Here is a 25,835-nt window from a genome sequence, read left to right on the forward strand (position 1 = left end):
ATTTTTTTCCATTGTTCCTGACATATTTTGGGATGCGAAACTCAGAGACTCAAAGACACAATTCATCAGGTCATTAGCTTCTTCAACTCGGACTGTAGGATGCGGATGCGCATTCCATGTGAAGCAGGCTAAAACAAAATATGTCCCAGAACACCGTCAGCGGAACACTCACTTCGCTGGTGAAAGAAGCACGAATGCGACAGCGGAAGGAGTTAAATGCATGTCAAATTAACGTGCTTTTTTTTTCCGTTCGGACAAGGGACGCACTGTAGACCAGAGATCGCTCCCTCTCCATTACGTAATCCACCTTCCTGATCCAAGGCGGAACCTCCTTTAGTTGGGTTTATAATGTTCGTTTCATACAAGTAGAAACTAAATAAAACAAGTAGAAACTAAATAAAACACACAGGAAAACCGGAACGGGAACCGCACGGTACACACAGTACACACGAGACACACAGTACACGTCTTTTCGGTCCAAAACCTCTACTTCTTTTTAAGTGTACCTCCACCTTTAAAAAAGAGGGACCCGGACCACATGTTGGGAACCACGCACCAAATGGGTGAGTTTAATAAGCCTACATGTAGTTTTGCTGCATTTTATGTGTGAAATGTGTTATATTAATAAAATGCATTGTATAAATGTATGTTATTCAAGGTTTTCTTGCTTGCTATTATTATTATTATTATTATTAGTAGTAGTAGTAGTAGTAGTAGTAGTAAGTAAGTAGTAAGTAGTATTAGTAATAATAATAATAATAATTATAATTATAATTTATGAATAATTATGGATCCAGTCAAGACTTAATTTAAAGCAACGTGTGTATATATTGTATCATATATTATCTACTTTTTGTCACCGTTGAAACAAATATATTTACATGTTTATTTTCTCTCTCAGACAATGAGCCTCTATATAATACTTTTATATTCATTATAATTGTCCAAAAATATAAATGTATATAATAATAATAATAATAATAATAATAATAATACATTTTATTTATATAGTACCTTTCATACATAAAATGCAGCTCAAAGTCCTTTACTTAAAAGAAAGAAAAAACAAGCCATTAAACGTGTGCGAGCGTATGCATACCTTGGAGGTCTCATGAACGCATTGTATAACGGCAGCCTCCCACCCCCACCCCCACACCCACCCCCACCCCACCTTGACCGTGGGCACCGCTCCGATTGACTGGCCTGGCTGGGGGGCGGGGCTTAGGAACCAGATAAAAATGGGCCGGTGTCCTCCCCTGCTTACACTCAGCAACCTGTCAGTGTCTCTCTGTCCATTCATCCTAGGAACCAGAGGGAGAGGAGAGGATACATCCACGTCCAAGCCCCGGATAATACGTAAGTGCACACACACACACACACATACACACACACACACACACGTGCGCACAGGGATATAATTCAAAAAACGTTTGAATGGGTAAAGCAGTGGTTTATTTGGTTTAGAGCATGGGGGTCAATGTTCATGTGCGACGGTTTGTCGTTTCTATGAGTTCACTTGCATCATTTGGCTTTTCTTTCATAGGTGCTGTAAAAGATTTTACATCACACTGCCTCTGCCTCGTAAGCGAACCAAACTAGCCCCACAGTCGTGTGATTGCAGGGTTATGGAAAATTATTTCTAAATGGGATTTTGTCTCACCCTACCTTTTGAGACACGCTCAGTTGAATGGTTATTGCAAGCTCAATCTTATGAGGCGAAGTTATCATTTCCTCAGGAAATTAAATTGTGTCTTTAGCTATATGTCCATGTACTGCCTCGCATTGGCAACATGCTCTTTAATGCATCTGTTTGTGTGTGTGTGTGTGTGTGTGTGTGTTCAGAAGCTTTTACAGCTGAATTTTACAATGTTAGTTAGCTGCGGAGTTGAACTGTGAACCTACGTCAGCCCTTGCCTTCCCTTTAAGACGGAGATAAGAGGCTCTAATAGTATTTTCTGCCAGGCAATCAAATAGAGCGCACAAACAGACCGACACACACACACACACACACACACACACACACACACACACACACACACACACACACACACACACACACACACACACACACACACACCAGATTTCACAAGATTACAGTATGGAGAAGCAAATGAGCCTCCTGCCCTTTTAGACGAATAAATCCCAACCATATTGCAAATTTCATTTATATTTTCATCTCAAAAAACATCTGACTGCGTGTTCTGGCAGCAACAACATGGACTCAGATGAGTTCCGGCGGCGCGGGAAGGAGATGGTGGACTACATGGCCGACTACCTGGAGAACATCGAGCAGAGACCCGTGTACCCGGACGTGGAGCCCGGCTACCTGCGCTCCCTGATCCCCTCAGAGGCTCCGCTGGAGCCCGAGAGCTACGAGGACCTCCTCAGGGACGTGGAGAGGATCATCATGCCTGGGGTGAGTTCAGATATGTCCCCCAATGAAGGGGGCTTTTACTTTTGTAGAAACATTTCCCCAAGTCTAAGCTGCATTTGTCTGAAATTCTGTCTGCATTGAGAGTGTCAAGGTCCTTTATGTTGAGAAGCCGTTCCCCCTTTAGATACTTTTTGCACTGAAATAATCCCACGGTACATCACTATCCTGTTCACCACTAAAAATGTCAGAAACATGTATAACTGTACTTATTATTATGGCCTAGTAATAGAAAAAGACTCACAAACAATTTGTTCATAGTGAACAAATCTTTTAAATGACTCGGAGTCCGTGAAAAGAGTGGGCAGGTGAGTTGACTCACAAACTGAAAATAATTACTGAAGACTAAATTAAAGTCCAAGTCAAAAACAGGCCAATGCATTTGCCATAATTCAAAATGAATGAGACTGATTTACTCTTCCTTCAAATTCCATCAAAATAAATTATTTTTCCATTCACAACTTAAGAGCCAAACCGACTGCTCTGATTCTTGTTGATCGTTCATCCGAAGTGTTCCCTAGCTCACCGTACGATACACCAGCTGAATAAATTGGATGATAAAATTTTGATCTTGCCACACAGAAGCTGATTGACATTCTTATTTGACAATAATTACAATTTTGAAAATTGTGAATGAGTGTGTGTGTGTGTGTGTGTGTGTGTGTGTGTGTGTGTGTGTGTGTGTGTGTGTGTGTGTGAATGTGTGTGTGCGTCTGTGTGTGGGGAGGGGGGTGTGAATAAGCTTAAGTAACTTAGCTTTAGTAATAAACATCGCTAAACATCAATATTACAGGATTTGTGTTCAAATTCAAAGTGAGGTGGTTTATCGGTACACATTCACATTTGTTTAGCTCGGTACAAAGAGACTTTTTGTCCAAATCAGCTGTCATTTCATCATTTATTCCAGTAACGATTAATGAAATAATTGTATTCAATTCCTCAGGCTTTTTATTACCTTAACCTTCATGTCATAAAAAAAATAAAAACAACAACAAAAAAAGTGCATAGTGCAAAACCACCACCTTAGAGGGGACCTAAGATGCTCCTTTTTACACAAGTTTATATAGGTGTCTGAGGTCCCCAAAACATGTGTTTTAAGTTTTTTGTTGAAAATACTACTAAGATTATGCATTGTAGTCATTCTAACCTGCCTCTAAATCCATTGTGTTCCTGACGCTCTGCATCTACCTACCTTAGAAACACACAGCATAATTATCTTTTAAATACCTACATTTTCATGACAGCTTCTTCACGGACAGTTGGTTTGAATTCCTCCTCCTTTGAAAAGATTTGTGCTGGCAATTCCGTGTTATTTCGCCAGCTGTGGGTGGAGCTAATCAGATGCGGGGCAGTTCTTATTCTACTGAGGCACCAAGTGACGTATGAAGGGATCAAAAATCTTGAATGCCATGTTTCAGGACATGTTTTCTGACAAAGGCTGCCCACAAAAAACTGTCTGGGTTGTCAGATTTCACACTTTGTGCATTTGTAGGCCCATCAGAGACCTAAATGTATCTGCACCAGCACTGTCAAGGTGTGTTTTTCATGATAGGACCCCTTTAAGGAACTTGAGGCATGCTCTAAGGAGCTGGATTACTGAGCTCCAGAACGGGGTTAGAACAATCCCAAACCCCCTCTCCAAGATTAACTGGGCAGCTCTCTCTTTTTCACCGTGTCATTATTATTATTATAATTAAATTCCCATCTCACTCGGGGCCATTAAAAAATTTACTTTTCACATCGTTTGCTTTCATTCGCCAGCCATATGGTTCTCACAGGCTTACACACACACACACACACACACACACACACACACACACACACACACACACACACACACACACACACACACACACACACACACACACACACACACACACACACACACACACACACACACACACACACACACACACACATCAATACAGGCAGGTAGATGTGATATGATCAGACCAGACCTTCCGACAGTCAGTCAAACATGGTAGAAAAAACGATTTGCTTAAATACATCAATGTTTCCACTGGGGGAATACAATGACTTACAGATCAAACCTGTATTGGTAGCGTAGATTCAAATGTCAAAAATTGCCCCCCCATCTTCATTTTATGTGTTTGCTTCCAGGTAACGCACTGGCACAGCCCCTACTTCTATGCCTACTTTCCAGCGGCCAGCTCCTTCCCTGCCATGTTGGCTGACATGCTTTGCTCCGCCATCGGCTGCATCGGATTCTCATGGGTAATACAATATTAAAACTTTATTTGTAAATAGCTCTCAAGTACAGTGAAAAATACGAGGAAGGAATGTAAAATCCCCCCCGCCCTCCCAGCAAAATAATCTCTAAATGAGGTCTCCAGTATTGAATTAATACTACTTAAATGAATGTATTCCATGATGATTCATGGACCAAGGACCTAGAGCAGGGGTCGGGAACCTATGGCTCTTTCGATGACGGTATATGGCTCGCAGACAATTTTGAGCTAAAATTTTTCATCACAATTAACAAGTAATAAATAATTATTCTGTGTCATTTCAAAGTAAAACAGGTGAGAGAAATTACAATTTTGAAAATAAAATTCTAAATATAAATGCGGCGGACAAAGGGGCGTAGTCAAGCACCGGCTGCAGACCACAGAAAGACTGCGGGGCGCCTTTTACTCGGCGCCCTGCCACTTGTGGGAGTCTCTGCCCGCAGGTAAGGGTTCAGGGAGGGAGACGGAGTCTTTCTGGCCGTGGTGCACCGTGGAGTTTTATTGTTCATTTCAATATGCGGCACGCAGGCCACAATTATATATATCACTGAGGATGATTATAATAATTGTGGATAATAATGATCCTCTTGGGCGCAGGAGAAATGGCGTTCCACTGCTAGGCTGCTTACCAGCCTGTGCGCCGATCCCCTCTGTAAGACAAACATTAAGAAGACTCCCTGCCTCGAAGCGGACCAATCAGCTGAACACAAGTGGACAGAAAAAACTTCAATATGTATGTGACAAGTAATCTCTTGAGCTTGAACTTAAACTTGAACCTGAAGACCAGCTGATTCTTAAAACTTGGAACGAGCTTCCCGTTACAAACCACACAATGCAGCGTGTGAGTATTGCGTTTTGACCAAGTCTGGCTCTACATACGCATGTGAGCAGTCTTTCTCACACCTGAGAAACATTAAGAGCAACCTACGCTCACGTTTAACTGATGGAAGCCTCCACGCAGCATGAAGCTGAACCTCACTACGTATGAAGCAGACTACAAGGCCATCAGCAACACCATGCAGCACCACAAGTCGCATTAATGGTAAAAAGTATTTCATTTATTATTGGTTAGCTACAGTTTAACAACAATATTATTAAGAAGAATAAAGAGAAATGTATTATATATAGCGCTTTTTTAAGTATGTGTTATACGTTAAAAATGTATGACTTACTTAAAAATGCACGCATTAAGTTGCATTCAATTTTATTAAATATTATATGGCTCACAAAGAAAATACATTTAGAAATATTTGGCTTTTATGGCTCTCCCAGCCAAAAAGGTTCCCAACCCCTGACCTAGAGTGCACTACAATGTAGTAACAAAGTAACCTCTGAAATCGGATTCTTTGCTCTTCAGTATTGCAAGATGTGCCTGCAAATAAATATTCTTCCCTCTCACTTTAGGCTGCTAGTCCAGCCTGCACTGAGCTGGAAACAGTGATGTTGGATTGGATGGGAAAGATGCTGCACCTGCCTGAAGATTTCATTGCAGGGAGTAATGGACAAGGGGGAGGAGTGATCCAGGTTAGTATTTGCACAGTTTGGTGACAGTTTGTGTGTGTGTGTGTGTGTGTGTGTGTGTGTGTGTGTGTGTGTTAGGGCTATAGCATTATAATATCTAATATATCTAATATCTTATATCATAATATGGGATTTTGGTTATCGTAATAGGTTGATATAGGTTGATATAGTTCGTTTTTTAGGCTGCATGACAGTAAAGTTATTCCTGCCTCTACGGTCCCTGAATGAACAATATTGACTAACCCCATGGGAGGCGTTTTGCCTTAACCGTCACCATGATTCACCGTCCCCATATTTTCACAAACAAATTGTCTGTTATTGACTTGCCCTTCCTTTGTCTCCCTAGTTCAGACGGCAGAAAATTTCCTGGCTCTTGCCTTTTAATATGTCAACTATAGACAGGAGGCAGATAATGCCTCTGTGCTTGTTTTGTGGCACGAAACCCCTCAGCAGTAGTTTAATGTGGCATCGACAAACAGACCCACGGCGAATCCAGATTAGTGTGTGTCTAAGATTATTGTATTTGCGCATAAGTGGGCGTGTGTGTTGGGGTGAGGGCTTATTGGGTGGTAAGTGGGGGAGCATGAGAGTGCACTCTGATGACAGATCATTTCATGCCCTGTCCCTATTCTAGCCACCTCAGTGTGTGTGTGTGTGTGTGTGTGTGTGTGTGTGTCTGTGTGTGTGTGTCTGTGTGTGTGTGTGTGTGTGTGTGTGTGTGTGTGTGTGTGTGTGCGTGCGTGTGTGCGTGCGTGCGTGTACACACCCGGTATTTGTGTGTCTCTTTGTTTCTCTTGCACCGCTGCTCTTTTAAAGTGCAGCTCACTATGGCAACAAATGGGTCTTCTCATTGCGGCAGTGCTAATGAGTGTTGTGACAGCGCACTGTGCCGACCTTCCACCGTATTTACCATTTTATTTCGTTCCAATCCTAGACATTATAAAAATAAAAGAAAATGGCTATAGCATCTATGACGTCATCATTGTGAGGATATGGACATGAAATTCGAAATTTGGGCGGTGGCAGCCAGGGTCTTGGTGTTAAAAGTGTGACTTGACTTGGTGTCATGAGGTAGGCGAATCAAACCAGACAGTCTGAAGAAGGTAGAAACACACCCACGTTGCTCAAACACCAATGAGAGGTTTGTCACTCGTCTTTAAGCCTTAATATCCTCTTTATGGAGCAAATCATAACCAAGATACCCAGTAGATGAAGTAAACTTAGATATTAACCCTAAATTGATGAAGAATGTATGTTGTAGTGTAGTCTATGTATTTCTTTGGAGGTCTATTTGGAGGTCTATCTATTAGCTGAATTGCAGTTTAAAGCACTTCCGCATTGGCTTCAACACCCGGTCATAATTGTTGCGGCTTGGTGCCAATACATTCTATTTGGGTACATAAAGAAACTTACAATTATTCATAAACCGATGGACACAACATCAGGAGAAATTAGGGACTAAGTGTCTTGCTCAAGGACACTTCAGCATGTTAGCAGGAGGACCCAGGTATCGAACCGGTAACCTTCGGATTACTAGACGACCTACTGTACGCTACGCTCATAATGTATGTCATGTATGTCATGATGTACTTCTTCTGTAACTACATTGCCATTGATCACTGAAAAACATACATTTTAGGGATATCCTTTACATTTCATGAGGGGATGTCAGATGCTAGCAGGTGTCTGGCCTAGTGTTTTGCCTTAGGGCCAGTCCCCCAAAAGCAATTAAAGGTTTAGCTGGAATTGGCTCAATGATTCACAAATACTGAGTTAACCACAACCACCCAAAAGACACACCTGATGTATGTTGTCCCCACTGATCAGACCGAGACATAATTGGCCTTTAAAAATCAGTTTGACTTCTCTGTCTGATTGATTGTATTTTTTATGTAATAACGCTGCCCCGAAAATCATGCTGTGTCACACAATTTCTCTTCTGTGGGATGGCGTTGTCAGATCTTTCTTCTCCAACAACCTGCTCGTGTGAGGATCCATGCTCATCAGTGAGGGGTCTTTGAGAGCAGATCAAAGGAGATCTGCAACTGCATAACTAGCCAACTCAATGGGCATTGAGGAGGCCTGGAGTGTGCATGCATGCACTAGTGTGGTTCTGGATGGTCTGAATGTGTGCAGGTTTTGATAAATTGCATGTGTGTGTTTGACCCTGATATATCTACAGTATGTGAATTTTAATTTGTATTTGAATGCAAATGAACCTAAAACATGGGCCAAAAGCCTTTTGAGACATGCTGAGTTTAGGTGAATGGAAGTCCTGTCCAGGCTGCCGATTTAAAAAACCTTTGGCCTGTACTCACTATATTCTAATAATTGTATCACTATAGCTACAGAGCTATGATATCGTCTTGTGTTCCTCTGTCCTGGATACATTCCATACATGCCAAGACTCACAAACTTATTTGACTCTTTGGCACGACGAACACATAGTTAAAAGACCACTGACTGTGGACCTGAGAGTTCTTGCTGGTTCGTGTATAATTAGCATTTATTTTATATATTGAGGGGCAAGGCCAAGAGCTCTATTTAGAAGTAGCAGAATTTTTTTTAAATCAATCATGGTTTTAACAGGGTGCCAATGTAGAGATCTAAGAACAGGTGTGATGTGACGTCAGTGGGGGCGAGTAGTGTGGCTTGATTGAGTGGGGAACAGAATTGGATTCTTATGTTTGTCAGCAGCAGACCCACATGGTAACGCAAAAATCTTTGTGGTGTCATTTCAGTTGGTTTACCAGTTTGTAGAATTTTGTTCTAATTTAGAAGAGAAATATGCAACCGAGCAGAGTTTGCCCCCAGGGGGTTGACGCAGAACCAATAACACATCTCCACCCTCTTGATCCACAAACTAAGTAAACGCACTCGGTTTCCCTGTTTATAGTCAGGGATTGTTTCAGATGAAGGCTGGGATGGACTTTGCTGACCTTGAGTGAACCCGAACGATGAAAGATGTACGAACTAGAATCGGCAAAGCTGTAGGAGTATTCCAACGGCTCCGCAACATCTGGTCGTCCAAAGCCATCAATACGGACACCAAGCTACGCCTCTACATGTCAGTGGTCATCCCAACAGCGACCTACGCCTGTGAGACGTGGAAGAAGACAGCCAGCATCACCAACAAGTTGGATGTCTTCCATCGACGATGCCTCAGATCCATCTTGAGGATCTCATGGAGAGATCACCTCACCAACGAGGAGGTGATGAAAAGGCCAGGGGTGGCAGCCCTGTCTGATATTGTCTCTGCCAGGAGAAAGAGAATGGCTGGGCACGTACTCCGACTGCCAAGAGAGAGACCGGCAAGTGTGGCAATGGACTGGATGCCAGAGGGTGGAAAGAGGAAGAGAGGGATGCCAAAGAAGACATGGAGACAGACAGCCAAGGAAGACCTAAATGAAATGGGTGTCAGCTGGCATGGAGCAAGAAGGGTTGCCAGGGTCCGGAGCAAATGGAGGGGACTCGTCGCCCAATGTTCCAGAAGGAACGGGAGGAACTAAGTCTAAGTAAGTAAGTAAGAGTGATGGCCTGAGCGGGCATGGTCGTCTGGGTCTGGGACTCACGTTGTTTCTTTTGATCTTGTTTGCGGTCTTCGTCCCTTTGGTGTGTCTCATAGGCGTGTTCAGCGTGGAGGACGGTGTCAGCAACGGTCGCCGTCTTCCAGGTGACAAACGAGTGTTCCAACATGTCCCCAAGTGGGAACATCAGTCCTTTGATGAATGCGGACCGTAGATTCAAGAGGTTTATTCGTCACATACATATACATACTTCATACATATATGCAGTGAAATGTAATGCAACGCACCCGGTGATAGCACACAATATGTCCTAGGAGCACACAATATGTCTTAGGAATCTACTACTACCTACTAATCTACTACCTACTTACGATGAGTCTCATATGGTGTCAGGGGAGGTACCCCCATATTTTCAGGTTTCACCAGTCCACTGTGGTTGTGGAAAACAACTTTCAGGCGTCCGGCGTAGGTTTGTGGTGTCTCATCATCGTCGCTGTCGAGGTCGACCACTGGTATGTCTGCGTTGATGATGTAAGGCTCGTCGTTAGTGACGTGGTTGGGTAAATTTGGAGGTTGACGCCGTATGGGAGGATGGGAGTTCAGGTCCAGATCAAATATTTTCACCGGTAACATAGGATACCGGATACAAAGAAGTACATTGATTAGCAGTATACAGTGGTGGTGCTGATGCTTACTGCTTTCTTTGTCACCTTTCCTGGCCTTGTTTCTCTCTCTGATTCCAGTTTCTCTGTCCCTTTTCCTCTCCCTGCTTCTTATTCTTTATTTTTTATTTTTTATTTTTTTTTTTATTAGATATTTTATTTTTCTTTTCTCTGTCTTGTAATCTTACTTTAAGCTGCTGTAGCTGATTTAGACTAAAGCTTCCTTCTGTGGGAAAAGCTTTCCCATTCTACCAAACTTATCACTATTCTTTCATCTTTTCCCTTCATACATTTGTAACATTCCTTCGATTCCCTTACTTGTTTATCCTTCTGTAGCGTTTTACTAGTACTGGTACCCATTTGACTACTTCAAATTATTTTATTTTATTTTATTTTATTTTATTTTATTTTATTTCTTTATTTATTTTTATTTCTTTATTAATTTATTTAAAGATTGCTTTCTAACCAAGGGATTTCCTTTGTGTCAATTTGTGTTTATTCTCCCTTTTTATCTATTTCATGTACCTATTTACCTTATCAATAGATAAATCTCATTCTATTTCACGTACTTTAGGATTATCAATAAAACTGGGGGATTTAATCTATGCCGGCTCCGTCGTCGATGGTCCCCCTGGACGCAGCTCGATCCTGTTCCGTGACGCCAAATTGCTACAGAAATTAAAGGGTCGCTTTAATCTGCAGTTTGTCAGTCGGTGCTCTAAAATAAAGAGGCAGACAGACGTTGGTTTTACTTGCACAAGGGGTTGGATCGGAGATGTGCCAAGGAGCAGCTCTCTGAGTCGAACAGTTTATTTTCAGGGAGTCAGAGAATCTATGCAGGTCAGTTCAGGTCAGTTCGACCTCACAGATACAGAGAGTATATATTCAGCTTGACATCAGAGGTGCAGAAAATAATTGGTCAGGACAAGATAAGGCAAACTTTGAGGATGGGGCAAGCTTTCTGGCAGGAACTCAAGGGAGGACACAATCTGAAATGTTTGTGAAAGAATTGACCCTGTGTGCAGAAATAAAGGTGTGTGACTGGAAGCTACATGACATTGTGTTCTTCATTATGCGTGTGCATACAGTGGTACTTTGACTTATGAGTTTAATTTGTTCCGTGACAGAGCTCGTAATTGAATCTGCTCGTATAGCAAATCTAATTTACCCATTGAAATGAATTGAAATGCCATTAATCCGTTACAGCCCCCCTAAAAACACCCCAATTTTTTGTTTGTTATGTTTTTAAACAAGGAAAATTTATTTATAAATAACAAATATTGTATAAAAACATAATAAAACACAATAAAAGAGAATATGTAGATCTCTCTTCTCTTCTGCCTTCTCGCAGATGTTACCCTCCGTCACGCTTTCTCCTGCGAGCTGCTTCTCCATCAACCACACCAATAGAAGATTCTCCATCCTTTCATGGACAGCGGTCCGCAGCTTAGACATTATTTTAACGCCCTTGGCTGACGTAATACCCTTTATCATCTCCTTCTGCTTCAATATGGTACATATCGTAGAAGTACTATGCTCGTACTGCCTCGCCAATTCCATCACACGCACACCTCGCTCAAGTTTTTCTATTATTTTGCGCTTTAAGTCAATGGACATCATCCGCTTCTTCTTCTCAGCACAAATTTGGCATAATAACTGCACAAAAAGCACAAATCGCGAGCACAAAACACAAAAGAGATGCTTCCACGCTCAGGTTACCACGTGAAGTGAAGGAGTGAGACGCGGGATGCTGGCCGCATTCGCTCGCCACGCCCACCACGCGGCGGTGCACCTGAAGCTCGCTCCTCGTAACTCAAATTTTTGCTCGCAAGTCAATACAAAAAATCAACGGAACGACGGCTCGTAACTCGGAAAACTCGTATGTTAGTCCGCTCGTTACTCAAGGTGCCACTGTATATGTTAATGTGATTACATGGATTTAGATATATTGTTACAACTTCAACTTATAATGGAGCCATCTAGTGAACTACTGAAATAATGCTTATTAATTAATTTATTAATAATTCCTAAAACATCAGAGATCTCAAGCTATCAGAACACAGATTATTGATATTGACTATTGCCAATTCAGGTATCTTGGTGGTTTAGGCATCCAGCATAGGGCCATCCCATGGTGTACAGCAAAGCACAACAATGAAAATACTATTATTACTAAAATTGTAATAAATACTACAAAATGGGTTTCCAGGAAAATCCGATGGAAACATCTTGGGTGTTTGTCCAGCTGAAGAGGGTTCTCAGATCTCTCAGATAGTGCTACAATAGGACGTGTTACGACAAAACAAATGAAAGCTGAATCTTAAACAAACGCTCACAAACACCCTTTTTTCCCTAGAGCACAGCCAGTGAAGCCACCCTGGTGGCCCTGCTCGCTGCCCGCTGCAGAGCTGTGCGATTGGTCCAGGCCTCCAATCCCCAACGCTCAGAGAATGAAATTGTCTCCAAACTGATGGCCTACACCTCTGACCAAGTAAGGGGCCGCAAGATTTAATCTCATGGGTACTTCAACCAAATCCCACTTCAGGATCATAGTGTGGTTTTAGTAAGGCATCGCCAGTCTTCTGGCTTTTATATGTCAGCCTTGCAATTGCAGCTGTACATTTGTGGAGCCTGGAGCCTGTGAATGACTCATCTACGGTAAGTAGAGTTCCCCTGACAATTAGCCAGAGTTGGATAGCTATTCAGGGACAGGCACAAATCCAGTCAGTCAGTGGCTCTCTCTGATCAGGTTTAATAAGAAGCTAGATTCATGATTAGGTTAGGCATCACCTGAGGACCACACAGACCTTTACACGCAGAGCGTATAGTTGTTTTTCTACAGATAGATCGAGAACAATGCTTTTGCTTTTTCCATTGCGTTTGACGATTTTCAAGAGAATAATTAGCCCAAAATATGACAATCTCACTTATATAGGTCATCATTTAGACACGGTTTACCTTTTCAATGCAAGTTTGTTTTTCAAGCCTAATAAATGATCAACTGATCAGTTAGGATAGTTCCGAGGTTGTTATTTTAGGTATGGAGCATTAACATTTCCAGACAACCATAGTGATTACTGTCCAGACTTATTACCAAGCTCCCAAGGAGTTGAGTACTTTAATCATAGACAAGGACAGGGCTTGTTGACTATCTTCTTCAACCTATTTGATGCGCATGGCCCATCTTCTAACCCTTCCTGCCCTTACTCTTCCCCAGTCTCATTCATCAGTGGAGAGGGCTGGTCTGATAGGAGGGGTGATGATGAAGAAGGTCCCCACCGACCAAAATTACAGTGTCCAAGGAGAAACACTGAGGAAGATATTGATGGAGGACAAAGCGGCTGGACTCATCCCCTTCTACGTAGGGACAACACACACCACACGCGCACGCACGCGCACACACACACACACACACACACACACGCACACACGCACACACACACACACACACACACACACACACACACACACACACACACACACGCACATACACACACACACACACACACACACACACACACACACACACACACACACACACACACACACACACACACACACACACACACACACACACACACACACACACACCACCACTACACCCACTGCCTTAATAACTACAGAACAGCCAGGATAACACATGCTTCCTGGGCATGATTTTGGGGCCTTGTAGCCCAAGGCCCTTTGTTGAGCTATAATATTGTGGCTGCTAAAGCTAATGAGAGTGAATCTGGATTGAATCAATGATACATGCCTCTTCTGGCGCTCTCATTTATCTCCGTCACTGAAGAATTACCAAAATACTAGTCACGGTATTGCAACAAAGGTACTACAGCGCTGATACATTTGTCATTAATTGGGTGTGTGTTATGCTTATGACAGATGTCTAATTGTACTCAATTTAATTAAGCATAGTAAAGCGGGTAAGGTTTACTACACTTAAGGTTACAGATTTTGGGCATCTTGATGGAATCTCTTTAGAGTTGAGGGCCAAAGTCTTACGTGTGTTTTGGAGTATTTGTGGACAGTATGATCGTGTCTTTCAGCGGACAGCAGTATAACAGGTGGCCTATTGTATTTAACCATTTGTGTGTTTGTGTCTTACAGTTTTGCGCAACTCTTGGCACCACTGCCTCTTGCGCATTCGACGCCATCACTGAACTTGGGCCCATATGTGAGTTGGCTCCATACTGAACACAGATACTCAGGCACCAAATGTTTGTTTTTATTATTTATGTTTCAGTTGAGTTTAAGTAGATCTGTAATGAGATTAGATACCTCCACTTTACATTTTCCTAGCAGTGTTTTGTAGCTTACAAAGTCCTTGTCTGTTACAGGTAATGAGGAGAAGATGTGGTTGCACATTGATGCAGCATATGCTGGAAGTGCCTTTATCTGTCCAGAATTCAGACCTTTGTTAAATGGAGTCGAAGTGAGTCAAGTCAATGAATGTAATAATTGGTTGTTTTTATTAATTAATAAGCATTATTATTATTAGTGCATTGCTTATTATTATTTGAAATATGTTAGTTTATTATTTAATATATGTATTATTTTATTATTTGCGTAAATCTACCCTCAACGCTTCCAACGGTGTTTACATTTGCAAGAATTCTATAATATGTCTCCACTGCCTGCGAAGAACCATATTGCTCTGTGTAACCGACAAGTGAACCCTTCAAATCCCGCTCGGTGGCTCGTGAAAACAGCGGCTCTCCTGCACGATCTACAAAGGGAAAGATTGCGTCCAGCTGCTTCCTTTGTGTTCAACAATGGCGTAACGTTAATGTCAAGAGGGAAAAGGTGGAGGGATCGAGCAGCGAACGGTTGGCACGACGAGGGCAGAACCATCTGCCTTCTTGAGGCTGCCGCCGCAGCTGCGTCTCGAACCGGCTGCAGGCTGAAAGTCGAGGCGAGGAGATAAGGACAGAGTAATTTCCTGAGGCAGCGTCGGACCTTTAGATAAGACCGCCTTCGCCCCCCCCCCCCCCCCCTTCTCGTCAGAGAAATATCACTGTTTATTAGACACACAACTTCAAACAAGGCTGGGAAAGGCAGAGAGAGAGCGAATGAGAGGGAGAAAGAGAGAGAAAACAGGTGTTTCCACTCCAAGGCTGGAAGTGTGACGTCACATTCTAGTTTTAACAGAACAATCCCCTTCTCCTTGTCACCCCCCTTGACCCAGCTCAATAGGCTATACAAGAGGGCATCTTTTTAGGATTGGAGTTGGTTGCTAGGATATGAGTGATGGGCAGGAAGGCCGCCTTTGAATCAGTCAGCATGGCAACTGTGAGCCAGGAGTCTGTCTTCTATTGTCTGCGCAACGGTGCTGCCTTGTTTTTATTGCGTTTTGGATGCAGTTGGAAAAGAGGATATTAGAAAAGAGATAAGGAACAAGCACATTAGATTGGAATTGAACTGAAACCCCCCCCACACACACACGCACACAGGCACACACACACAAGAAGGAAACCATTTGGGCAAAGGGTTATTTTGGTGTTCTGTGTACGCTGCAGGGGAGCTGTTTCTCTTTTGCATTTGAAATGACGCGTGTGCCTGCTTCTGAGCAGATAAAGCGGCAGTGAAGCAGTCTGCGTCTCTGTGGCAGGAATAAGCCGTGTCCTGGTGCTGGTGTTTGGCACTCCAGCTGGGTGACTAGCCAGGGCTTACAAAACACTTATGTATTGGTTAAAATCCTTCGGTAGTTATTTGATGTTGCCTCACCGAGTCTTTGGAAATGATTAACAGATCCTGGTCATTTTGTATCTAAATATTTTGATAATTGTATTTGCCTCAGTCGCTTTTGGAACATCAGGCCAACTTCCCACACAGTTTTACACTGAAACCCAACACAGCGCTCTTTGCATGTTAAAGGTACAAAGCGTAATAATGTATCCGCTCCTTGAGCAAATTGACCGTGATGTAGCTTGTTTTGGTTGAATTTGCTCAAGCAGGGACGAACATTCTGTGACCAAAAGACCGGTATTGGGCGATCGGGCGCAATTTGTGCATCTGTATGCCTCTCCGTTGTACTGATAACATTTTTTAATAAAGCGCAGAGGTTATGGGGTGCCAAAGATCGGCGGGCCAGAACAGTGTGTTTTAATTTTATTTGAACTCCTCTTTAACTTTAGCTTCTCCTTACGAAACGAAACAAGTGCGTACGGAACCGTATCGAAGGATACCGTGCGTAATGGGGACACTTAATCCCTGATTCTCTCTGAGGGACACGGCCATTACAGGGGGTTATTTTCCGATAGGACAACTTGATTGATGGCACTCTTTACAAAAACATTTCTACGCAGTTCCATCTCCTGTTTCTATGGAAAAGGCTGCGTAGATAGACCTCTGGTGCAAAAATAGAGAAATGCTTAGAGAAACAGATTCAATAGGAAGCAGCACAGTGCGCCCCGCCCGTAGGCTGCACCAATTCATCCGGTAGACTTCTACCGTGATATCGTAATACCCCGATTCATGTGTGCGTATTGAACCGTAGGGGGCATACCTTACGGTTTGATAACATACCGTGTACCGTCGCATCCCTTATATTCTCGTAATTTAATTATGGCTACCTGCCATCACCACAACACACAAACTAATACGGCTCCATACTGTAACTGATGGTCTGCATTTTTTTTTTTTTTTTGAAGTTTGCAGACTCTTTCAACTTCAATCCCCACAAATGGCTTTTAATCAACTTTGACTGCTCTGCAATGTGGTAAGATACCAATCAACCAGTCTAGTACACAACAAAAATAAATTCTTTATGTCAATGCTGTAGGGCAAGAACTTTCCGGATCCAATAACAAAGTAGAACGAAGATTTAATAAAAACGAATGTTCTCGCAGTTTGAGCTTACTGTTGCAATGGTTCTTTTTGGCAGCACGGCTGAAAGATAGCTAAAAACAGTCACACTTCCCCGTTTTATAACGAGTTCACCTGTGTTGGTAGAGCAGAAATAGATCTACAGGTACCGTAGCTTTCCCATCTGCCCCTCCTGTCAACAGTGCACAATAAAGGCTCATACAGCCCAAGCTCACCGCCACCATCACAATAGAGGCTCATTCATGCACAGGAAGTGCCTTTTAAATTTGAATGGTAATGTTGTCATTATCAAATCAATACAGCGTTATTCATGAACTGTGTTCCCAAGAAACAAACTTGGTCATTGTAAATTAATAAACATTTTTTTTTTTTTAAGCAAATATGCTTCAGGCTGCTGGGCCTTTTGAGTGACACATTTCCTTATTTCATGCTCAGTGAGTGAGTATAAAGGATTTGTCAGGGGTATTGTATCAAACAAACATTATGCGGTAACATCACTAACAAAAATCAATTGCTACTGTACAGTATGCAATTGTGTTTCCAGTGCTTATAATAAAAGAATCATCAAATCCTTTTTTTTATGTTCATTCCTGTCTCTGAACTGAATAGAAAACATTACCAGCCAAGAAGTGCAAATACCTGCCATGGAACTTTGCAGTTATTTGGGAACAATAAGTAATTAAATTAAAAAAATTGAATGTGAAAATGTATTTGCATTCATTGCAGATATTTTGTTGACACTAAAACAGACAACCAAATTTGGGTCAGAGTATTCACACAAAAAAGAGGGAAAAAGACAACAGTTAATAAATATTACGAGTGATCCTTCAACCTTTGCTATGATGGTATACTGTAGTAGAAATGGATGATTATCATGTTCCAGCAAACCTTTAACGGCTTTGCTTCAGACACTGTGTTCCTTTCTCTGCCTTGCAATAGGGTAAAGAAAAGGTCTGACATTATTGGAGCGTTCAAGATGGATCCACTCTACCTCAAGCACGAAAACCAAGAGTCAGGTACAAACAGCCATTGTTATTTATTTAATTTTTTAAATAATCCTGATAATTCATGAGACAATTATTTACATAATTAAATAACCCCAAAAATGGTCAATGTTATCCATTACACTAATGTTCAAGCATATTTATGACATATAGGACATGAAATGATCAACTTACTTTTTCATTTGCAATTCAACAGTCGAGCAACAACAGACGCATTGGCACAGCGTACGAGCCATACGTGCATGCTTGTTGAAAAAAAACAAAACAGTGGGTTAACATGAATTCAATTGGAAGCGTGCAGTTACGGCACGTCGCGCCCATACTCTGCGCCAACGCATCTGGTGTAGCTCTACCGTAGGAGGCACCTGATGCATAGTTGTGCGCCGGACAGAGGGGTGGGAATTGCAACATTGATTAACATGGCAGCGTAGCTGAAGCATTGGCGTGCCACGGACATGGCGCTGAGGTGACGCTCTTGGTGTGGATTGGGGGTAAACCTCAACCACTTTAAATAATGAAGATGAAACAGGTCATGTCAAGCAGGCCTGCAAGCATGTTGTCCAAGGCAAGTACTTGACGGGTAATAGAGCAGTTAAGCTGCAAAAACAACATTTTGGTGTGCGAAACATGCCTACCACCAATGTAGTAAAACGACACTCAGCGTTGAAAAGTTCCACGTCCAATTTCAAACTTCAAGACCAAAGCCTATTTTACTGCTCAACAAGATCTGCCAACCTGCACGTATTTTGTGTACCAACCATGCAGTCCTTGGTCAAAATACGCAGGTATGAAATGCCACCTGAAACTATGCAAAAAAAAGTCGATCAACGCAAAACAATAGCGTAAATTTATTTGGTATTTAAAGTACATCCCTCGGATTGGACCACATGCTACAAACTTGTGCTTGTGGTTCTGAAATCCCACCCCGCCCTCTCCTCTCACTCACTCAACATCCACTGATATGCAGTGGTACTTTATTATCCACAGAGGTGTAACACTGCTTTGCTGCGGTAAAATTGGAAGCGGGGGAGTAATAATCGGGCATTTGAAGTTTGAACTGGACATCTCCATGTTAGTTCCATAATGTTGTGTTCTACTAAAACTCAGTGAGCCTTTCAAGTTGAATTATACTGAAACAGTCCCCTTGGTGATGGTCCCATATTCTTTTTAATTGGAACTCAGTGACTGTTCCATGTTGTATTTTATTTTATTGGAGCTCAGTAACAGTTTCATGTTCTATTATTATTCCACGGTGAATAAGGAACAATATTAAACACACAGTGTCAACATCAGCAATCTCACTATTGTTGTAACTGAAAATTGCAGCGGTGGTCCACGTGGTTAGATCATGTGATGTATTTGTCATTGACGTACAGCAGATGTACCCAATGAGACCAAATGATGAGAAAATGTGATTTCTCGAATCCCAGATATAAACTCAAAAAGATCGGATGACAATGTAAAAGTTATTTAAGAGTCAATGGTTTATTATGAACATAAAACTGAATGAAAATTGAAATTGGCCAAAATGGGAAACGGCAGGTCAGAAAAAATCTGAAATCAAAGAGGCCAAGAAAATTGCAATTGATGCATCTCTAGTTGGTAAACATGTTAGGTAACTTTGCGAGATGATGCTTTTCAAGGGGTATATCCTAATGAGATTAATTTGCATATATAGTAGCTGTAGTAGCTGGCATACAATGTGATTTGCCTCGTTACGAGATGGCTACGGTGTGAATAACTGATGCGCGTCCCTGTTACTCCCTGTTACACTATTGTGGTACTCAAAATATTTTCCCGAGGTTCGCAGCTTTACTAAACTCTGCTGATTCTTCATTTGGAAAAGCTCAGAGGCACACATACACCCCCGCTTAATACTTATCAAAAGGCCAATAAGGCATTGAGTTCCTAATAACAGTTTAGGAGGATGTTTGCTCATCGAGAACCAATTACATTGCATGACGACTGTGGTGTGGGGGTGGTATGGTTCAAGCAGCCACACCTGTCTTGGGTCTAGGTCATTGGGAACGGGATCAGGGTGGCTATTGCTCCTGAGAGCAATCAACGGGCAACAGATAAAACCCCCATCCCCGCACACACACACACACACACACACACACACACACAGGGAGAGCCTCTGTCATGACAATGTTTGATCCACCTGCACACGCCACCCAAGTGGTGTTTTCAGGGCCCTCCGACACAGAGACACTGGCAGAGACGTTGCAAACACACCTCTCCCTGTGTGTGTGTGGGGGGGGATGGGCATTTTACCTGTTGCTCATTGATTGCTCTAACGAGCAACAGGCATACAGCCCCCCTGATCCCAGGCCCAATTACCTAGGTCCAAGACAGGTGTGGCTGCTTAAAGCGCACAAAACCCACACCACCACGACCTTTCCCAAAAATCTGACTTGTTCTTTTGAGATAATCCAAGACGCCCACAAGAAGCCCAAAAGTAGTAGTAGGCCAAAAGAGAGAAGGCACTGCATCCTTCCTTCCTCATTGGTGGTGCATCAATGTTTACGTTTGAGCGGCATCGCTTCACAAAGGCGCCTCGTACCGTAGCTAGCGGCACAACGGACTAATCCTAATCCAGTGCAGTCCAAAACACTGAGGCACGAGTGTTAAAGCTTTTTAGATCTGTGTTCCAGCTTACTCAGCTAAGTCAGGTAAGACTGACGAGCACGAGTTGTGACCTAATTTGATTAATACTTAACCATTGTTCTATCGCTTTTGTGAGCAGATGTCATGCAATATTAGATGCATATATTAAATCGAAGCATGTCCATTGCCTATTTTACTTTATTTCAGTACTTCGCCTTGCTTTTGGCATGTAAATATGTAGATAGAAGCCGAAATATTTCCTCAAGGCCCCTATCGATCTAGCTATCCCTCTATCCAGCCATATATACGTAGGTGTGTTTGGACAGTTTGAGTCTGTAAATATCTTTCACTGTTATTTGTCTGGCTGTTGTCCTGCGGATGTGCTGAGAGTCACACCGTAATTTGTCTGACAGCCAAGCAGAGGATGACAAAAGACACCCTCCTACTGCTGCGGTGCCTCTCACAATGGCCCTTGCACACTGGATCTGAGCTCTCCCACCTAATTAATGCTTATTAGCGGCATCTAGAATCGGGGCTGCCACTCAGCAGACACAGAGCATATGTGAGCAATAAGAGGCAGCCTAGCATCGAAAGACAGGTGTTCTGTCACATTGAGGCACTGAGCGACAGTGAATATCACGTTGAGGAGACGGGATGTTTGACCGATGGCAGTGGTGGCTCGCCAGGTGTGCCGTGAACACTTTTGAAAAAAATGTTTTCTAATGGCAATTAGCTCTTGTGTTGCGAGACCAAAATTTCAAGGCTGCACTAATTCATCTAATTTATCAGTTCCAGCCAGAATAGCAGCTCCAGCAGAACAAGTTTCATTCTGAAAATTCTATTCATAGCAATGTAAGGTTCGACTCCTTTTTGAGTTTCGGCTCTGTACTCAGTCACTCAGTAAAAAGAGTTGTTTGATCTTTCAGATCTGTTGTTTCATCCAAATCATTCGATTTGATTCGGCGTTGGTGTAACGCATGGCGTTACACCAACGCCGACTCCCGAGTAATTTCAATGATTTTTTCCTGCGAACGGATCGCTTGCAAGCCCTGCATCACTACTAGTAGGCAACAATAATAGGCACAGTGTTTCTGACGTTTTCGGTGGTTGAAAGGACAGCGGTGCACCGTGGGACTATTTCGCTGTAAATTGTGTGGAAGAAAAAAATGTTTGGAAACACTGATCTCTGGCATGTATGTGGAATTCAGGTGTCCATATACTGTAGGTGCAGCTCATAAAAGCTGGGTCAGTTTTGTTTTCATATCAGGATTCATACTGAATTATTGTGGTGTATCTTCAGTTGGGGGCCTGGTGTCATATGATCGCAATGATTCCAACGTTATAAATTCCGTCAACCTTTCAGCTTTTGCATCCAGAGATGACTTGTTGGTATAATAATGAATTGAGTTAGGGTTTGAAAGAAAGTGCAAAAACACATCTTAAATGACCAGCATATTTTTGGCTGCAAGAAGGACCATTTTAAAGCCGAAAAATAATAAAAATTACACAGATGTATGGTATATAATGGAATATTCTATATATAAGCACATGTTTACATTGTCTAATTCTATTTTTTTTATACCCCAACAGGCCTGGTCACAGATTACAGGGTAAGATACATATATATATATATATATATATATATATCAAAAAATCTCTATTTATTCTCCATTTAATTAATTGGTAATGGAATTCATACTTTGAGTGTATTGAGACTAATCCAAATGATCAATGATGTTAATCTTGTTCATCCTTACTTCCCTCCTCTCCTCTCTCTTCCTACAGCATTGGCAGATTCCACTCGGCCGGAGGTTTCGCTCGCTGAAGATGTGGTTCGTCTTCCGCATGTACGGCCTCACCGGCCTGCAGGCGCACATCCGCAAGGTACTCTAGTAGCGGTAGCCTCGTCACGCCATCCATTGCTTCCGCACCCTTGATCTCCTGGTTTCACCGTGTGCGATGAGAAATCCACTGAGGGCCCTGAATTGTATTTTTACTTTGGTCTTTGTCTTGCCTCGATCCTCCACTCCTTTCCTTTCCTTTTCCTTTTTCATCTTCCGTCTCCTTTCCTTCGGCTGCTCCTGTCAATCCAGCGCGCCTGGCCTGGATTTCCCCTTTATGATAAATGTCACGGCTGTCACATCTCTTGCCTCTAGTCCACATCATGTGCCTCAAAAGAAAGACTAAAGAGAGGTTTGGCATTAAGTTTTTAATTTTCTCTTAAGTGAGCTGTGCAAAATCAAAACTGAAAACAGAACAAAAATTCTTCAAGACAAATTGAGTCCATCACTTCAAAAATGTCTTCATGGAAAATTGGAAATGAAAACCAACTAACTAACCACTCAAAATGTTTACGTCATTGAAGGACAATTAGGATTTTTCAATGAATTCTCCGTTTCCCTCCACAGTAATGTCATTTATTGTTAATGTTAATGTTAGAAGCATTTCAAATATTATATTATATTATATTATATTATATATTATATTCCCTCTCAGTGTATTATTTATTTAATAGTAGAGTAGCCATGAATAGTCATTGAGTAACACAAAGCTAACTTGATGCTAATTCTGGCCCCCCATGATTTTAAGAACAGTGCCCTTTTACACAACATGGACCATGGACGTTAAATGATGGGATCATTTTAATAAGGCCTGGCATGAAAAACATCTAACCTATATCCTTCAACCCCCAACCCACCGCCTACCCGCAGCCTTCAAAAACAAGCCAACCTCTTATTTCAATCGAATCAGGCCCTTCTGATTCGATTAGCCTCCAATTTAGAAAAAATAAACGCACTATAACACAACAGTGACAGAGCAGCAGCGCAAAGCGGTTTGCCTCCGAGTCACGCCACGTCAGCTCAGATTAGACAGACGAGCATCCGGCAAAAAAAAAAAAAAAAAGACACGGGTGACGTATAGAGTGCGACATCGCTTATCGTTCTCGGAAGCCTGACATCCCGCGGATTCAGGCAATATATTGATGTGCAACAGCCTGTGTGCACTGTCTGCTTCGTGCTGAGGGAGTGTTCCTCCTAGCCCCGTACTTTGATTCCTCAATAGAACAAGACGTGGAACTGCAAATGTGTAGATCGGGCAGCAAACACATTTACACTACGCTTCTATCTTTCTTTCTCTCTATTTCTGTCATTCTTTCTCACTCCATTTCTTTGAAGTCTCTGAAAGACCATGAGGATAATTCCTTGAATTCTCCATAGCTTCTCATAGTCTCTTTCTTTCTCTCCATTCCATACTTTCAGCCTACCTCCTCATTATAATCGTAATTCCATGCGTCAATTCCTTCTCTCCTCCCTGCCTTCTTTCCTTTATATCCTCATTTTTTCCTTCCTTGTTTTCTTCCCTCCACCCTTTCTCCTTTCCTCCCTTGCCTCCTTTTTTCCTTCCTTCACTCCCCCATCCCTTTCTTCCCTCCTTCTGCCCCTCCTTCCCTCCTCCCTCCCTTCATCTTCCTTTCTTCCAACCCTCCATCCTTCTTTCCTCCTCCCATCACTTTCTCCTTTTGCATGCTCGCTCGTCGTACAGCCTACCTTTTCATTATAATCTTAATTGCATGCAATAATTCACATCGCGATCTCACCCTGTGTCACTGGCCCCGCTCATCTTTTGGATGATAACTGGATGAATTATACTTCAGCAACATTTTTAATTCCGTGACGCTTTTGGAAAATGATTCATGGTGACCTCAGGGCCCACAGAACGCTCTGTTTATGAGTATGACTAATTCATGATGTCCAGGTGCAGATAACGCCACAAATTTTATTATACTGTATATGCCTGATGTCTTGTAATGGTACAAGGTTCCCATCTAGTGGACACAAGCAAAAACTGCAGAAAGAAGAGTGGGAGTTATTAGAGTACAGGTGCTCCTCACTTAAGGACCTACCTGTTTACCGTTCGGACTGACGACCAGCTCTCTGACCAGTCTGTATTGTACGCTGCGTACAGTACCGCGGCGTACGCCGTGCGTGCGCGGTATCTCAGCGTGCATCACCCTTTATATACTATATACACTATATAGACTTATATATACTATATACACTATACTGTATATACTATATACACTACATACACGATATATGCTATGTATACTATATACACAATATATACTATATCCACTATATACACTATATACACTATATAGATCTCATCTCAACACCCTTCTCAGTATTCATTACACTAGTGTTTGCAATGGCCACGCCCCCTTACCGTGAAATAACACGGGTCCTCGCTTATCGACCAATTTGACCTTAATGACCTGGTTGTAGGAACGGAACTCGGTTTTTAAGTGAGGACAACCTGTATTCTAAAGACAAACTAAATTGTTATTTTCAGATAATTCTGAGACAAATAAAAAAAAATTAACACTTTTTCCTCCCGACACCAGTTATGAATGTGACTACCATGAAGTGGATAGCATTCATATCAGAGAGGAATCGTACCTTCTATGATTTATGGGTGGGGGGAGGGGAGGGGGATGATCAAAAATTGCCACTAAACACTCTCTCTTCTGTGTACAGCAAGTTAATCTGGCCAAAGAGTTTGAGACCCTGGTGCGAGCAGACCACAGGTTTGAGATCTGCGCCGATGTCGTCATGGGCTTAGTCTGTTTCAGGCTGAAGGTAAAGACCCTTCAGCCATTTCCATGTCTCTGCTCAAATGGTTGTTGATTGAAATATAATATAAACATGAATTAAAATGCGATATTTGATAGATCCTGCATAACTTACTTCCTCCCTCCCTCCCTTTATCTAACCACCCCTCCTCTCTCGCCTTCCATCCTTTCCTCCCAGGGTTCCAACTCCCTGAGCGAGGCCTTGCTGAAGGAGCTTAACAGCGCCCGGAAGATCCACCTGGTGCCTTGCCAGCTCTCGGGCCGCTTTGTGCTGCGCTTTGCGATCTGCGCGCGCAGTACCGAGTCGCGCCACATCCAGGAGGCATGGTGCCACATTGCCCGGCTCTCCACCACGCTGCTGCAGGAGCACTACTGA

At 42.4% G+C, this 25,835-nt stretch overlaps 1 protein-coding gene across 1 annotated transcript; it reads left to right on the top strand.

Annotated features, from left to right (window-relative positions):
* Positions 1–1,348: 1,348 nt before the first annotated feature.
* On the top strand, positions 1,349–25,835 carry ddc (dopa decarboxylase; the record flags this gene model as incomplete). The annotated part of the gene is made up of 14 exons (XM_080004875.1): positions 1,349–1,356; positions 2,209–2,416; positions 4,553–4,666; positions 6,085–6,204; positions 12,747–12,881; positions 13,608–13,751; positions 14,498–14,564; positions 14,728–14,822; positions 17,041–17,108; positions 18,155–18,231; positions 22,417–22,436; positions 22,612–22,710; positions 25,365–25,466; positions 25,638–25,835. The coding sequence occupies exons 2-14, from the start codon at positions 2,216–2,218 to the stop codon at positions 25,833–25,835; spliced, it is 1,440 nt and encodes a 479-aa protein (XP_079861001.1). The 5' UTR covers positions 1,349–1,356; positions 2,209–2,215.

Source organism: Zeus faber (assembly GCF_960531495.2).
Source record: "Zeus faber genome assembly, chromosome: 8".
In the NCBI taxonomy this organism is placed as follows: Eukaryota; Metazoa; Chordata; class Actinopteri; order Zeiformes; family Zeidae; genus Zeus; species Zeus faber.